This window comes from Salmo trutta, chromosome 28 (genome assembly GCF_901001165.1).
Source record: "Salmo trutta chromosome 28, fSalTru1.1, whole genome shotgun sequence".
Taxonomy (NCBI): Eukaryota; Metazoa; Chordata; class Actinopteri; order Salmoniformes; family Salmonidae; genus Salmo; species Salmo trutta.
Genome location: NC_042984.1, coordinates 14171568 through 14189884, shown reverse-complemented (window position 1 = coordinate 14189884; position 18317 = coordinate 14171568). Strand labels below are relative to the sequence as shown.

The 18317-nt window shown below is 43.6% G+C and overlaps 1 protein-coding gene across 1 annotated transcript; it reads right to left on the bottom strand.

Annotated features, from left to right (window-relative positions):
• Positions 1–241: 241 nt before the first annotated feature.
• LOC115165554 (E3 ubiquitin-protein ligase MARCH9) lies at positions 242–17859 on the bottom strand. The gene is made up of 4 exons (XM_029718748.1): positions 16018–17859; positions 2850–3005; positions 2147–2339; positions 242–1669 (listed from the first exon to the last, which is right to left on the bottom strand). The coding sequence occupies exons 1-4, from the start codon at positions 16339–16341 to the stop codon at positions 1341–1343; spliced, it is 1002 nt and encodes a 333-aa protein (XP_029574608.1). The 5' UTR covers positions 16342–17859; the 3' UTR covers positions 242–1340.
• Positions 17860–18317: the final 458 nt, after the last annotated feature.

Sequence of the window (18317 nt, the reverse complement as noted above, 5' to 3'; positions counted from 1 at the left end):
CCTTTTAACAAACCCACCACCCTGAACCACATAAAACAAATACCCTCTGCCACGTCCTGACCAAACTACAATACTAATTAACCCTTATGCTGGCCAGGACGTGACAGGTAGTGTATATGTAATTGTATTTACCCCATGAAGCAAGATACAACTTGCAAGAGGGCAGTTTTAATAAGAAGAAGAATGAGCCACTCATTTGTAACTGTATAAGTAGATATAAAGAAAAACAATGACACAGGAGTGAGATACTGAATAGCAAGAGATTTCATAGATCTCCATCTTTAATCCAAATCTGAATCATCAGCACACAGCAGCGAGTCAGTCATCTTTGTTTTAGCTGAAATAACACACTGCTATTTGACACATTCAAAAAACAGTTTGGTGCAATGAAACCAGATGAATAAAAAGCTTTTCTGAAAAGCACCATTCTGAATGAGCAAATTTGTAGAAGTGCTTAAATGTTATGTGAGGATGATGCTGCATAAAAAAAGTGTATACCCATGCAAAATTCACCGTGAAATGTACAGATATCTTTATTGCAGAGAAGATAGGACTAGGAGTCATTTTAATGTTAATAAATGTATTATCTTCATTTTGTAGTTTATCCATTGATCCCTGTATTTATTGTTTGCAGTAATAACTGCTGTTTTCATATGATGTCTTAGATATGATGTATTTGTTGTTCTCTGGTCTGTAGCCTAATCATCATTAGCTACAGCAATATTTCAGAACTGCAAAACTCGTAAATTATTCAGAGTTGTTTGATAATGTTTGGTGTGGCATAAGGAGTTTCAGGTATCTCTTTAAATCATACTGCCACAAAAAAAAAAGAAATGAGTAAAATAGAAATCATACCAAAAAAATGACGGAGAAAATACATTAAAGATAAAATAATCTTTGTGCATCCTGAAATCGGACCGAAAAATATCTGTTGTCACCTTGGATTACATTGTTATAAAGCCTTGCATGTTTTATGTAGTTCATAATATCAGTTCTTCAATTATTACAAATGTGCATCTCTAAACAAACTCCCGGAAAGATCCTCATAGTTCAGCATGTTCTGTCTGTTGTTGTTTCAGGGCGAACCACTGCTCCAGTAGGATGAACCCACTTGGGAGGAATCATGATGAGCCTAGCAGGGCAATGGTCGTTACAATATCACAGTAGCTTGACTGCAGTGCCAGACATGGTCTTGTCTGTACATGTCCTTCCCTGGGCTGGGTATCGAAATCCAGTTCCTCAATGGTGTTGATAGAATCACTTGAAAGAACTGGCCAGATTAAAAAAGAAAACACGATACCCAGCTTTAGTCTTTTCTTCCAGCCCTTCCACGTTTAGTCTCATACCGTTGTCACCCTCATCACCACCTCCCGGTTGGCCGTGGAGCCAAAGCGTGGGTTGTGGGGCCGTAGCTGGCTGAGGATGTGCAGGATTGTGTAGCCACAGTGGTGGTCCAGAATAGTCCTGAACCTCCGGTTCCGTCTCCCACTGCCGCCACTACCCAGGCCATGGGAGTTACTCCGTGAGCCCCGACCCCCACCCTTACTACTACTCAGCGGGTCCCCCAAGTCATTGGCTTTTATATAGTTCAATACTTTCCACTGCTGATTGACAGCCTGCCAGCGTTTGAATATTCGGTACACTGATGAGCCCTCATGGATTATAAGGCCTGGGAAGAGAGAGAGGTTTTTTTTACAGATATGGGAAAAGGCAAGATATCCAATGATTTTAAAGGCTTTTGCATAAAATACTTCCAGCAACTAATACGTAAGAATCAGCCAAATACTATAGCACTAGTATATATAACTGGCATTTGGCATAACCACACAGTGCAGATACAAAGCTAGTACCATCTGTTTTCAGGTTGGCAATGCACCATTTCACACAAAACAAATCTATCTACAAAGATTTACGTGTGTGTGCGTGTGTGTGCGTGTGTGTGCATGCATGCCTGCCTGCCTGCCTGCCTGTGTGCATGTGTGTGCATGCCTGCCTGCCTGCCTGCATGCCTGCCTGCCTGTCTGCGTGCATGTTTGTGCATGCCTACATGCCTGCCTGCGAGCATGTGTGTGTGTTCATGGGCCTGTGTATGAGAATTTGTGTGACTGTGCCAACGGTCCAGTTTCACATGATTCATCCCCCTCACCAATGCACACGATGTCCATGAAGCCGTACATGCCGTAGCAGATCTGGAAGAGCAGGTCCTGGCGCTGCCACTTGGCCGAGGGGCTGAGGGACGACCAGATGAGCCAGGAGATGCTGGCGATGAGGAACAGGGAGCCCAGGATGATGGCAGCGATCTGGACCTTCTCGATCACCGTCAGGGAGATGGCCTGCCACTGAACAGAACAGCCACGAGGGCCAAGACAGGGACAGTAAGAAAGGGACAATATGGTGAAGTCCAGTCCTCACAACTTCATCATTGTGAGTGCCCAAGATTTGTTCTAGCAAAGTGAGTAACTGTAATGCCTAGATTGGTGCACCTGAGCAGAGCACTGCATACTCCTGATTGCGGTATTGTGCATTGTTTAAAATCGATGCATTAGCAGAAAACTGTGAGATAAGATCTGTGGCTACTATAAAAATATTCATTCATTTGAGATGAGAGTAGACCTAGCGCACAATGAAAATACAACTGGAGTGGATGAGACAGACCTCTAGCCCCTACCCCCTAGACACTTGTGTAGATCTGAAAGGATAGGTGTGAGTAATATGGCGAATATCATGCAGTTGGCAAGGTGTAGCTACTACCGTATTGTACCGCATGAAGTACCTAGGAGCTAGGGTCTGATTCTGATCAGAGCACAAGTCCCAGAGAATGAGGGGTTGGACAGACTGAGGAGAGGTACCTGCAATGGGTTCTTGGTGCTGATGGCCAGAACATGGTACTTGAAGTAGCACAGCTCACAGCTCCAGGAGCCTCTCTCGCTTATCCAGCGGATGAGGCAGGGCTGGTGGGTGCAGCGCACAGAGCCCTTACAGCGACACGGGCTCAGCAGCTCTCCCTGCAGGAGACAGAGGGATAGAAACAGAATTACTAGAACAGATATTCCTATTCAAGTCAATGTTCTGACGTGGCATAACATACCATAAGTTATTTCGGAATTGAAAATATTTAAAAAAAAAAAACAATATTGGATTATGGATAGCCCTCAATGTCTCTCCGAAGCTGCTGGTTTGGTGCATGTTTGTCTGGCACACTCAGGAAGAGGACGATGGCTGGGTCCACACAGGTTGTGGGACCTTAACTCATCACAATCCTCCCACTTAATGTAGACATTGAAACTGTTGGAAAGCAACTATGAATGACATATTCATTATTAAATAAAGTATCTTCCTCCTCTTCCACGATTTCCACCTTAGTAAATGTTGGCTAACTTTCTTCTTAAAGTAAGTGCTGAAAACGTCAGTACTGTAGCTAAATGCCGAGGTTGGTTCGTTTGTCACGCCCTGACCTGAGAGAGACGTTTTGTTTCTCAATTTTGGTGAGGTCAGGGTGTGATTTGGGTGGGCATTCGAGATTTGTAGTTCTTTGTTGTATTCTATGTTTTCTATTTCTATGTTAGGTTCTAGTTTTGTATTTCTATGTTGGAGTTTGTTTGGGATGATCTCCAATTAGAGGCAGCTGGTCCTCGTTGTCTCTAATTGGAGATCATACTTAAGTAAGGATTTTTTCCACCTGAGTTTGTGGGAGATTGTTTTTGAGTAGTGTATATTTCACCTCTGCGTCACGGTTTGTTGTTTATTGTTAGTTCAGTTTATTGTTTATGTATTGCATAGTTTCACAGTGTTAATAAAATGTGGAACGACACACACGCTGCACTTTGGTCCGCTTCTCCTTACGACAGCCGTGACAGAATCTCCCACCACCAAAGGACCAAGCAGCGTGGTATGGGCCAGTGGACTATTGAGGAGATAAGGAGGAGTATATCCAGGGCTTTGGAGGATTTAGGGGCAGGAGAAAAGCGCCTCCCATGAGAACAGGTGGAGGCAGCGAGAGCACGGCAACAAGGGAAGCACGAGAGGCAGCCCCCCAATTATTTTTTGGAGACCTGAGTCAACTCCTCGTGCTTACTGTGAGGTGCGTGTCACCAGTCTGGCACCACCTGTGCCAGCCCCACGCATCAGGTCTCTAGTGTGCCTGCCCAGTCCAGTGTGTCCTGTTCCTGCTCCTCGCACTCGCTCTGAGGTGCGTGTTACCAGTCTGGTGCCACCTGTGCCAGCCCCACGCATCAGGCCTCCAGTGTGTCTTCCCAGTCCAGAGCTTCCGGCGACAGTTCCCAGTCCAGAGCTTCCGGCGACGTCCCCCAGTCCGGAGCCTCCAGCGACGTCCCCCAGTCCGGAGCCTCCAGCGACGTTCCCCAGTCCGGTGAGACCTGTTCCGGCTCCACGTAAGAAGCCTCCAGTGATGATCCATGGTCCGAAGCCTCCAGTGATGATCCATGGCCCGGAGCCTGTAGGGATGATCCATGGCCCGGAGCCTGTAGGGATGATCCATGGCACAAAGCCTCCAGTGGTGATCCATGGCACGGAGCCTGCAGTGATGATCCATGGCATGGAGCCTGCAGCGACGGTCCCCAGTCCGGAACCTCCTGAGACGGTCCCCAGTCCGGAACCTCCTGAGACGGTCCCCAGTCCGACCCTCCGGCGACGGTCCCCAGACCGGACCCTCCGGCGACGGTCCCCAGTCCGGACCCTCCGGCGGCGGCCCGCAGCCCAGAGCCTCTGGCAATGATCTACGGCCCAGTTCATCCAGCAACGATCCATGGTTCAGAGCTTCCGGCGATGATCCACGGTCTGGTTCCTCCGGCGATACAAAAGCAGAGGGATCAGCGGGCGGAGCGGGGGCTACGCCCCGAACCAGAGCCGCCACTATAGGTAGATGCCCACCCGGACCCTCTCCTATAGGATCAGGATTGCGGCCGGGAGTCCGCACCTTTGGGGGGGGGGGGGGGGGTACTATCACGCCCTGACCTAAGAGAGACGTTTTGTTTCTCTATTTTGGTTAGGTCAGGGTGTGATTTGGGTGGGCATTCAAGATTTGTAGTTCTTTGTTGTATTCTATGTTTTCTATTTCTGTTAGGTTCTAGTTTTGTATTTCTATGTTGGGGTTTGTTTGGGATGATCTCCAATTAGAAGCAGCTGGTTCTCGTTGTCTCTAATTGGAGATCATATTTAAGTAGGGTTTTTTTCCACCTGGGTTTGTGGGAGATTGTTTTTGAGTAGTGTATGTTTCAACTCTGCATCACGGTTTGTTGTTTATTGTTAGTTCAGTTTATTGTTTATGTATTGCATAGTTTCAGTGTTAATAAAATGTGGAATGACACACGCTGAACTTTGGACCACTTCTCCTTACGACAGCCGTGACATCGTTACTCCTCATCAATGCTAAAATGATTAATGTCTAGGAATCATGAGTGCTAAAATGATTGATGTCTAGGAATCCTTAGTGCTAAAATTATGCATGTCTAGGAATCATTAGTGCTGAAATTATAAATGTCTAGGAATCATTAGTGCTAAAATTATTAGAGGTAAAATGATTAATGTCTAGGAATCATTTGTGCTAAAATGATTCATATCTAGGAATCATTAGTGCACAAATGATTCATGTCTAGGAATCGTTAGTGCTAAAATTATGAATGTCTAGGAATCATTAGTGCTAAAATTATGAATGTCTAGGAATCATTAGAGGTCAAATGATTCATGTCTAAGAATCATTAGTGCTAAAATGATTCATGTCTTGGAATCGTTAGTGCTCAAATGATTCATGTCTAGGAATCATTATTGATAAATGATTAATGTCTAGGAATCATTAGTGCTAAAATGATTCATATCTAGGAATGATTACTAGATCAATGCATGCACCCATCCTGATCGTGGCCTGTTGGCCAGAACAAGCCTATTAGGACCCAGCAACATTGGCAGGGGTGCACAGAGATATGAAGTGCAGGCAGGTGAATGGGAGGTGAGCCATTCAAACCCTACTGTTCACATAGAACATGTCTCAAATTGGCGGTCTATTCCCTTTATAGTGCACAACTTTTGACAATGACACATAGGACTCAAAAGTATTGCACTAGGAAGGGAATAGGTTGCCGTTTGGGATGCAGAGACAGACTCTCAGTGAACTCAATCAATACAGGCCCTACTGCAGCACCTACGGCAAACATTGCCCTTTCAACAGACTGACTCTTGAGGAATAGGGAGAATGTTGAGCATTGTAGAAATATTTAAACAGTTATGTATGTGCCTATTTACACACATCTAAAAGGGCTGAAGGTAAAGGCCCAGTGCAGCCAAAATTATTTTTTCCTTGTTTTTCCTGTTTTATATTATATTGTACAACAGCTGACAAAACTAACGCTGTAAAAGTGTGAACAAATTTGATCAGTTTTGTTTCATGATAGTTGAAAATACAATCTACACAGGACCTTGTAATCAGCAGGTTTACAGGACCAATAACAAAAAGAGTTCAAACCTAGCCAATAACAGCTAGTTTTCAGTTTCACCCTCCATACTCAAGACCACTCAGTCCTAGCGAATTTTTAGCTTGAGAAATATTTTTGAGTTGCTAAAATGTTTTGCTCATTTTAATGGAAATCTATTACAGTAAGATAGTTCATTGTTACCCAGAAATGATTTGATATTGATATCAAATGCCTGGATTGGGCCTTAAAAGAGTAGCCTAGTCACTCCTCTGAATGCAGTTTCCTATTAATTGCTAGCAGCATCTACAGCAAACATCCCATCTGGTGAGATGGGAAGGAAGTCAGGCTGCACCCCGAAGCTTCTCCCACTTTGCACACTCCCCATCATGGATTTATCATGGATTTATCATGGCTTTATCATGGATTTATCATGGATTTATCATGGCTTTATCATGGATTTATCATGGATTTATCATGGCTTTATCATGGATTTATCATGGCTTTATCATGGATTTATCATGGCTTTATCATGGATTTATCATGGATTTATCATGGCTTTATCATGGATTTATCATGAATTTATCATGGATTAATCATGGATTTAAAATCATTACAATAGTGCAATATTAGAAACTACCCTCACTAATTAAGTTGGTTGTCTTGCATTTTTACATTTTAGTCATATAGCAGACACTCTTATCCAGAGCGACGTAAGTGCATAAATGTTAATTTGTACTGGTCCCCCGTGGGAATCAAACCCACAACCCTGGCATTTCAAATGGCATGCTCTACCAACTAAGCCACACTGGACCCACAACTTACACAACAAACTTCATTTGTTTTTATTACTTTACACATTTATTTTGGGATCCACCCCTGTAAACGTCATTTGCCTGAGGATGTGTGAATGCTTACTAGTTTATTTAGATCCCCATTAGCTTTTGCAGAGGCAGCAGCTATTCTTCTTGGACAAGGCGTGGAAAATGTCTAATTTCATACGAGCACATTTTTGTCCACTTTCCCTCTCCTCAACACCTCTCCTCGATTACCTTTGACATATTTCAAAAGGAGACGAGAGAGGACGGTAGGAGTTTATCATATCCAATTGAGAAAAGGCCATAGTCCCTGATGACTCATGAAAAGTATATTTAATAGTGAAATATTAGAAACTACACTCACTGCAGAAATAATTAGATCCCAAATCCTTTTCTTTATTTCCAATCACAAATGGAGCACAGTGGCTCATTTAACCCATGTTAATTCCTCCCTAAGTAACCAGGAACCCTGTTTCTTGACAGGGGGACTACAATTAGACAAAACAATATTTTCCAGTTTTTAAATGCCCAATGCAGTCAAAAATGTGATTTTCCTGTGTGATGTATATATGTCCACACTAGGAGGTTGGAATAATACTGTAAAATTGTGAAAATGATGATAATGTCCTTTTAGTGTAAGAGCTGTTTGAAAAGACCGCCTGAAATTTCAGTACATGTGGAATGGTATCAATTACATCAAACACATGGTTTCTATGTGTTTGATGCCATTCCATTTGCACCGTTCCAGCCATTATTATGTGCCATCCTCTCCTCAGTAGCCCCCACTGTCCCAGACAGTCCTAGCTACATTTTTGACAATTTTAATGGAAAAAAAATCACAGTAAGGTATTACCCAGAAATAATTTGATATTGAGATAAAAACAGCTGTATTGTACCTTTAACATTGATTTCCCCGTCTCGCTTGTTAAAAACGTGTTATTATAAGATACTTTCATTGACTAACCACATACCAATTTGAGTGGGGGAGAGGAGCTACTTGCCCGTCAGTCATAAACTTTATATTAACTGAGCTGAAATGGTAAAGACGTTATAACTCGGCTGACATTATAAAGACGTTATAATAACTTGGCTGACATTATAAAGACGTTATAATAACTTGGCTGACATTATAAAGATGTTATAATAACTGGGCTGACATTTTAAAGACGTTATAATAACTGGGCTGACATTATAAAGACGTTATAATAACTTGGCTGACATTATAAAGATGTTATAATAACAGGGCTGACATTATAAAGAAGTTATAATAACAGGGCTGACATTATAAAGACGTTATAATAACAGGGCTGACATTGTAAAGAAGTTATAATAACTGGGCTGACATTATAAAGATGTTATAATAACTGGGCTGACATTATAAAGACGTTATAATAACTGGGCTGACATTATAAAGACGTTATAATAACTGGGCTGATATAATAAAGATGTTATAATAACTGGGCTGACATTATAAAGATGTTATAATAACTTGGCTGACATAAAGACGTTATAATAACTGGGCTGACATTATAAAGACGTTATAATAACTTGGCTGACATTATAAAGATGTTATAATAACTGGGCTGACATTATAAAGATGTTATAATAACTGGGCTGACATTATAAAGACATTATAATAACTGGGCTGACATTATAAAGACATTATAATAACTGGGCTGACATTATAAAGAAGTTATAATAACTGGGCTGACATTATAAAGACATTATAATAACTGGGCTGACATGTTAAAGAAGTTATAATAACTGGGCTGACATTATAAAGACATTATAATAACTGGGCTGACATGTTAAAGAAGTTATAATAACAGGGCTGACATTATAAAGACATTATAATAACTGGGCTGACATTATAAAGACGTTATAATAACTGGGCTGAACTTATAAAGACATAAGAACTGGGCTGACATTATAAAGACGTTATAATAACTTGGCTGACATTATAAAGATGTTATAATAACAGGGCTGACATTATAAAGACGTTATAATAACAGGGCTGACATTATAAAGATGTTATAATAACAGGGCTGACATTATAAAGAAGTTATAATAACTGGGCTGACATTTTAAAGACGTTATAATAACTGGGCTGACATAATAAAGAAGTTATAATAACTGGGCTGACATTATAAAGATGTTATAATAACTGGGCTGACATTATAAAGATGTTATAATAACTGGGCTGACATTATAAAGACGTTATAATAACTGGGCTGACATTATAAAGACGTTATAATAACTTGGCTGACATAATAAAGATGTTATAATAACTGGGCTGACATTGTAAAGAAGTTATAATAACTGGGCTGACATTATAAAGAAGTTATAATAACTGGGCTGACATTATAAAGACATTATAATAACTGGGCTGACATTATAAAGACGTTATAATAACTGGGCTGACATTATAAAGAAGTTATAATAACTGGGCTGACATTATAAAGACATTATAATAACTGGGCTGACATTATAAAGACATTATAATAACTGGGCTGACATTGTAAAGAAGTTATAATAACTGGGCTGACATTATAAAGAAGTTATAATAACTGGGCTGACATTATAAAGACATTATAATAACTGGGCTGACATAATAAAGATGTTATAATAACTGGGCTGAACTTATAAAGACGTTATAATAACTGGGCTGAACTTGTAAAGACATTATAATAACTGGGCTGAACTTATAAAGACATTATAAGAACTGGGCTGACATTATAAAGACGTTATAGAGAAGGTCAGCAGAATATGAGGAACTGAAGAAAACTTAAACAAACATTTGCTGTACAGTAAAATGTCAAGCCAGGTAAAAGTAATCCAGTATGTCGAACCACCCACCCATCCATCCATCCACCCGCCCACCCACCCACACACCCAACCCATCCATCCAGGCACCGATCCAGTCTGAAGCAAATGCTGCCAGGCATTGCCCAGAGCCTTACATTTGGCTTGTATTCAAAATATAAGGCTCTGACACAGCCAATACTGAAGCTAGCTGTGTACACCAGTGAGTCAAGTGGAATGGTTGGTGATGGTGCACACATAAAAAATTGAATTACTAGAACGGGCATAGCCCCTCAGACCACAGAACTAGATTATATTTCTATGCCTCATACCCCTTCACCCATCACCCATATTGACTTGAATGGGAATTTCTATGTGAGAATGCTATTCATTGACTATAGCTCAGCGTTCAACACCATAGTGCCCTCAAAGTTCATTACTAAGCTAAGGACCCTGGGACTAAACACCTCCCTTTGCAACTGGATCCTGGACTTCCTGACGGGCTGCCCCCAGGTGGTAAAGGTAGGTAACAACACCTCCGCCACGCTGATCCTCAAGACGGAAGCCCCTCAGGGGTCAGTGCTAAGCCCCCTCCTTCCCTCCCTGTTCACTCATGACTGCACAGCCAGGCACAACTCCAACACCATCATTAAGTTTGCCAATGACACAACAGTGGTAGGCCTGATCACCGACAACGACGAGACAGCCTATAGGGAGGAGGTCAGAGACCTGGCCAAGTGGTGCCAGGACAACAACCTCTCCCTCAACGTGATCAAGACAAAGGAGATGATTGTGGACTACAGGAAAAGAAGGACCAAGCATGCTCCCATTCTCATTGGCGGGGCTGTAGTGGAGCAGGTTGAGAGCTTCAAGTTCCTTGGTGTCCACATCACCAACAAACTAACATGGTCCAAACACACCAAGAGAGTCGTGAAGAGGCACGACAAAACCTATTCCCCCTCAGGAGACTGAAAAGATTTGGCACGGGTCCTCAGATCCTCAAGGTTCTACAGCTGCACGATCGAGAGCATCCTGACTGGTTGCATCACTGCCTGGTAAGGCAACTGCTTGGCCTCCGACCGCAAGGCACTACAGAGGGTAGTGCGTACGGCCCAGTATATCACTGGGGCCAAGCTTCCTGCTATCCAGGACCTCTATACCAGGCGGTTTCAGAGGAAGGCCCTAAAAAATTGTCAAAGACTCCAGCCACCCAATCATAGACTGTTCTCTCTGCTACCATACAGCAAGCGGTACCGGAGCGCCATGTCTAGTTCTAAACAGCTTCTAACCCCAAGCCATAAGACTCCTGAACACCTAATCAAACGGCTACCCAGACTATCTGATAGGGACATGACTCTGTCCCCTGTTGTGATGCACTTAAATAATGAAATAACAATTAAATGACAAAGTGTCTGGGTCTAAGATAATAGGTCATCACTGTAAAAAAATGATCTAGTTGTTTCAACTAATTATTATTAAGTAACTGGTTCCACAGCCTTTTTTTTGTTTACTCAACTTTTCGGTTACCTGAACAACAACAAAAAATAGTTCTAATATATTCAGTTAACTTAAAATTAGGTGTTTGCTCAACTTGTCTCATTCACCTAGAAATTATTATTTGGGCATCTTACCTAAAAAACGCAGTGGAACACACAGTGCTTACACACAGTGCTTTTAACATACTTCTTCCTAATATGGAGTTTGCTCTCAGAAAAGCCTCAATTCGTCTGGACATGGACTTTCCAGTGATCCTCCAAGTAATCATTAAATCTATGTGGTGGAAAGCGGTTCTGAAAGAGAGGTTCATATCATGTCAATCTAAAGAATGATGCTACTTTTAAATCACTTTGAAATGTTTTCTGAATATGTTTGTTTGCCTGTGCTTCACAGTCTATTCACTGAAGGCCCGATCGACTAGCCTGAGAACCAGACAATGTCATACAACTGGCCAGAGCCAGGTAACAGATAAATGTGTCTTAAAGATGTTTTTTCTCAATATCAAATCATTTTTGGGTAACAATATAGTACTTACTGTGATTGTTTTCAATTAAAATGGTCAAGAAGAAACAAAAATAGCTTCTTAGCAAAGAGCAATTTCTCAAGCAAGAATTTTGCTATGGGGCTCTCTGGGAGGGGTCTGAGTGGGGAGGGAAAAACAGAAAATGTGCTGTTATTGGCAGAGAGGTTTGGAACTCTCTTTCTTATTGGTCCATTAAGTAATTAATTGACTGGTGATGTCAACAGGCAGGCCCAAATTTCATCCCACCAAAACAGACTGAAATTCCAAGCGGTCTTTTCAAACAGCTCTTACACTAAAAGAGCATGATCATAAGTGTGGAAATAAACTGAGTGTATAAAACATTAGGAACATCTTCCTAATATTGAATTGCACCCCCACCCCGGTCCCACCAGGGTATGGACTCTACAAGGTGTTGAAAGCGTTCCACAGGGATGCTGGCCCATGTTGACTCAAATGCTTCCCATGTCATAAACTTCGTCGTCTGAAGAGGAGAAATCATCGGACCAATATGCAGCGGTTAGAATGCTCATCTTCTTTTTATTAGAAGGGAAAAAATACTCATACAAAACAAACGACAGTTCTGTAAGGTGCTCAGACTATACAAGGAAACAACCACCCACAAACACAAGTGAAAATTAACCCACTTAAATATGGCCTCCAATTAGAGGCAACGACAACCAACTTCCTCTAATTGGAGGTCGTTCCAAAACCCCAACATAGAAATAGAAAAACTAGATAAACACATAGAAATAGAACAACATAGAACAAAACCCAAAAACCCGAAACACTCAAAACAAACACCCCCTGCCACGCCCTGACCAAACTACAATAACAAATAACCCATTTTACTGGTCAGGACGTGACAGTACCCCCCCCCCCCCAAAGGTGCAGACCCTGGATGCACCGAAACACAAAAACCCCACAAAAATAACCCCAAACTTAAAGGGAAGGGAGGGTGGCCACCGTCACCGACGGCTCCCGTGCTACACCCCCCTCCCTCCCTAATCCTCCAACTACGGAGGTGGCTCAGGCTTCGGCCTTAGTCCCCCTTCTAACCTGCCTACCCCCGTTGAAGGCTCATGGCTGTAGACCACTGCTGAAGGCTTTGGGCTAAGGTGCGTCGCTGGAGACCTCGGGCTGAGGTGCATCTCTGGAGACCTCGGGCTGAGGAGCGCCTCTGGAGACTCAGGGCTGAGGAACGTCTCTGGAGACTCAGGGCTGAGGAACGTCTCTGGAGGCGCAGGGCTGTGGGCCGTCTCTGGAGGCTCAGGGCTGTGGGCCGTCTCTTGAGGCTCAGGGCTGTGGGCCGTCTCTGGAGGCTCAGGGCTGTGGGCCGTCTCTGGAGGCTCAGGGCTGTGTGCCGTCTCTGGAGGCTCAGGGCTGTGGGCCGTCTTTGGAGGCTCAAGATTGTGGGCCATCTCTGCAGGTTCCGGACTGTGGGCCGTTTCTGTCGGTTCCGGACTGTGGGACATCGCCGGAAGCTCTGGACGGGGAACTGTCGCCGGAAGCGCTGGACGGGGAACTGTCGCCGGAAGCTCTAGACGGGGACTGCGCACTGAAGGCCTGATGCGTGGGGCTGGCTTTGGAGGCGCCCGACTATTAACACGCACCTCAGGGCTAGTGCGAGGAGCAGCAACAGGACGTACTGGACTGGGCAGGCGCACTAAAGACCTGATGTGTGGGGCTGGCTTTGGAGGCGCCAGACTATTAACACGCACCTCAGGGCTAGTGCGAGGAGCAGCAACAGGACGTACTGGACTGGGCAGGCGCACTAAAGACCTGATGTGTGGGGCTGGCTTTGGAGGCGCCAGACTATGGACAAGCACCTCAGGGCTAGTGCGAGGAGCAGGAACAGGACGTACTGGACTGGGCAGGCGCACTAAAGGCCTGATGCGTGGGGCTGGTTTAGGAGGCGCCAGCCTGGTAACACGCACCTCAGGGCCAGTGCGAGGAGCAGGAACAGGACGTACTGGACTGGGCAGGCGCACTAGAGGCCTGATGCGTGGGGCTGGTTTTGAAGGCGTCAGCCTAGTAACACGCACCTCAAGGCTAGTGCGAGGAGCAGGAACAGGATACACTGGGCCATGAACCCTCACCGGCGGTCTGATGCTTGCTACTTGCATCACCGGTCCTGGCTCGAGGCTGGCTCTAACATGACCCCTGTGAGGAGCTTTCACCAAGCGCACCGGACTGTAGCTGCGCACTTGCGATACCGTGCGTATCTCCGCATAACATGGTGCTTGCTTGATCCGTCGCTCCTCATAATAAGCACGGGGAGTTGGCTCAGGGCTAACCCTTGGCCCAGCCAAACTACCCGTGTGCCCCCCCACCTGTTTTTGGGGGGTTGCCTTTCAGGCTTCCTTGCCAGCTGTGTTCCCTCATACCTTCGTCGTTGGTCCTTTTCTCCTGCTGCCTCCGCTCTTCTGAGTGCCTCCACCTGTTCCCATGGGAGGCGATCCCTTCCGGCCAGGATCTAGCGGTTAGAATGCTCATCTTCTTTTTATTAGAAGGGAAAAAATACTCATACAAAACAAACGACAGTTCTGTAAGGTGCTCAGACTATACAAGGAAACAACCACCCACAAACACAAGTGAAAATTAACCCACTTAAATATGGCCTCCAATTAGAGGCAACGACAACCAGCTGCCTCTAATTGGAGGTCGGTCCAAAACCCCAACATAGAAATAGAAAAACTAGATAAACCCATAGAAATAGAACAACATAGAACAAAACCCCAAAACCCGAAACACACAAAACAAACACCCCCTGCCACGCCCTGACCAAACTACAATAACAAATAACCCCTTTTACTGGTCAGGACGTGACATCCCACAGTTGTGTCAAATTGGCTGGATGACCTTTGGGTGGTGGACATTCTTGATGCACGCGGGAAACTGTTTAGCATGAAAAACCAAGCAACGTTGCAGATCTTGACACAAACCGGTGTGCTTGGCACCTACTACAGTACATTCTGTTCAAAGGCACTTAAATATTTTTTCTTGCCCATTCTTCCTCAGAATGGCACACAATCCATGTCTCAATTGTCTCAAGACTTAAAATAATTATTTAACCTGTGTACCCCCCTTCATCTACACTGATTGAAGTGGATTTAACAAGTGCCATCAATAAGGTATCATGGCTTTCACCTGGATTCACCTGGTCAGTCTATGTCATGTAAAGAGCAGGTGTTCTTACTGTTTTGTACCCTCAGTGTATTTATAAATCACTGGGCGTTTAAGGTTCAATTACAGGTGTAAAAAAACGCCTGTTCTTTTCTATAATTTCTCATTTCTGCAACACCCCATTGAGTTTACAAATGCTATGAATTAGCACCTACTGTATATTGTATTAACACTATGACAAACATCAAATCTTATAAAGTGATTAAGTGGTGATTTCCATCTGTGCTCCAGTGGCACGTACACCATATATAATTATCTCAAGACCATGATTATCTAGCTCAGCCAGGCTGTACTGGTTCTGCACATCTGTTGTGTCAAGTTTTGGCTGAGGACCAAAGATTCGTTCATTGTTCTGCATGCCTATACTTCCTTGGCTTATAGGCCCACAAACAAGCCTGCGTGCCAGTCTTTTTATGCTCTTCTGCCATTCGTTACAAGTTCATTGCCAGGCCAGTTATTATTCACGTTTACACGTGGACCGTGACATCAGTCCTGCGATAATCCACAATGTTGTATAGAGTACTACACTACAAATAATAGTTGTCAGTATTTTCTCAACCAAATCAATTTGTCAACACAGAACACACCAACTCGTAAGTGGTCAAAATATGGCCAGGGCATATAGGTTTAACTATAGGCCTATAGGTGCACTAACATTCAGCACCATGGACAGCACAGGGCTATTGCCCATGGTCCAATTGAGCAGCGTTGTGTTGTGGCGCGAAAAGCAGGAAAACGTGAAGGCGTATGTATCTATCTCGGACAGTACCTGTTCTGGGCCCTGGAAGCAGATACGACAGCGCAGGCTGCTTGCGGTGCTGGTGAGCGACACGGTGTCCATGCCCACTTGCAGTTTGGGGTCCTTCTCCTCAAAGCCCAGGCTCCGAGGTCGAGGTTCCGTCCCGTAATACTCCTCCTCGTCATCCCGAGAGGAGCAGTCCACAAAGGGAGGCCAGCCGCAGCCGCCCATCCCTAGACCCCGCATGCTGGACCGTCTATCTGCGTCGGATCTGTCGGGCTGTCTCGAATCGTCTCGCATAAAAACCAGCACTTTCAGTTCGTTGAAAAACATTCGGATCCGATATTTAAACATTTTTGGTTACATGAATTCTTCAGAAGGGAATGAAACCTATTTGACAATAATGTGGTCTCAATCAAATACAAAATATGCCGTTGATTTAGAAATGATATTATTAATATTATTGTTGTTATTGGTATTGTTATTATTATTATTGATATTATTATTTTTAGCCAATTATTGTACTACATAGGCTATGGCTAATTTTCACCAATACATCTTCTGAATAACATTACCGATGAGCTTAACAAACTTGTAGGTTAGGCCTACCCTACTGTAAATGTGCTGTCAAATGGTACGAAATAAAGCTCCACGTCTTGGTTGTTGTCTCTCTGGTGGCATGTGTGTCTAAAACAATGCGGATGGGAGATTTTTCTCTTGAGAAGCTCGAGACACTCTCAATATTCATTACCGAACAACTCTGCGAATGCAGTCTAGTTAGACGTTTCCTCCACCCCTACCACCACACATGCGTGACAGGCCTATAACGTACAATGTCAGAGTCCATTGCTTGCACTATCGATCTAAATTCTACACATCGTCAAATGCATTGCACTGGGGTTTGCAGCAAAAATCCATGTTTTGCTACCCAAAGCAGAAGACAGCCAGAGTATGACTAGCGGAAGAGAGAGCAACGTAGAGCCATAATAAAATGTAGAACGAGGTGACGTAGAGCCATAATAGAATGTAGAACGAGGTGTGAAAAACAACAACATTCCATTTCCAGCCACACAGTCATATCTGAGACTGTTGTCAAGAATCATAATCCAAAAGGGTGCCGACAGACGATGTAATGGAAGTTAGGTGAAGACGTGTGATTATATCGTCTTTTTATTGTTCTTAAGTAGCATCCCAGCGGTCAGATCATGATTATGTTTTTATATTCTATTCCTCGGTAATGTTTCGGATTGATCCATCAAGAATGATCCACCCCATTGCACCCGACGTCCACACAGAGTGGATCCAATTTACAATCCAGTGAATTTGCATGTTAAGTAGCTGTAAATACAGCCACCCAAAACAGCGATACATCTCATCTTCATTCGATACCCATCAGCATTTCTCTTCTGTGTCTTTTATCTTTGCGTTGAAAATATGGTGCACCGAAATTTCTGAATAACAGACCAGAATTCAAAACAACAGTTGCTGCAATCTTTTAATTACAGACGCATAGATAGAGATGTCTACACATCCGAGAGGGCAATTACAGCAGTAATGCCGTTGATATGGTGGGCTAGCCTCTCAGATGGTGACGAGGATGATAGCCTACTGCTCGATTTCGCTGCCTGATTTCTCCTCGAAATGGTCGACTTTGATAGTGAATCAACGCAGCACCTATACTTCCGGAATTAATTCTAGCCTTCCAGAATGAAAAACTATATGACACTGCTATAATTTTCCCATTTTCTTCTCTACAGTTATTAGTCTTTTTCCTCTGTATGATGTGGATGCACCCTCTCTGTATCCCTGTAGTTAGGGATGGGGAGGGCAGATTCCGTTCGGCTGTTGTAGTGACAGGAGACGCTGTCGCTGTCCAAGGTGCTGATCTCGCCTAGTGACGTACACAGTCACAGTGCCACATGGACTACTACACACCCGGGAAATATACTGCTCAAAAAAATAAAGGGAACACTTAAACAACACATCCTAGATCTGAATGAAAGAAATAATCTTATTAAATACTTTTTTCTTTACATAGTTGAATGTGCTGACAACAAAATCACACAAAAATAATCAATGGAAATCCAATTTATCAACCCATGGAGGTCTGGATTTGGAGTCACACTCAAAATTAAAGTGGAAAACCACACTACAGGCTGATCCAACTTTGATGTAATGTCCTTAAAACAAGTCAAAAAGAGGCTCAGTAGTGTGTGTGGCCTCCATGTGCCTGTATGACCTCCCTACAACGCCTGGGCATGCTCCTGATGAGGTGGTGGATGGTTTCCTGAGGGATCTCCTCCCAGACCTGGACTAAAGCATCCACCAAC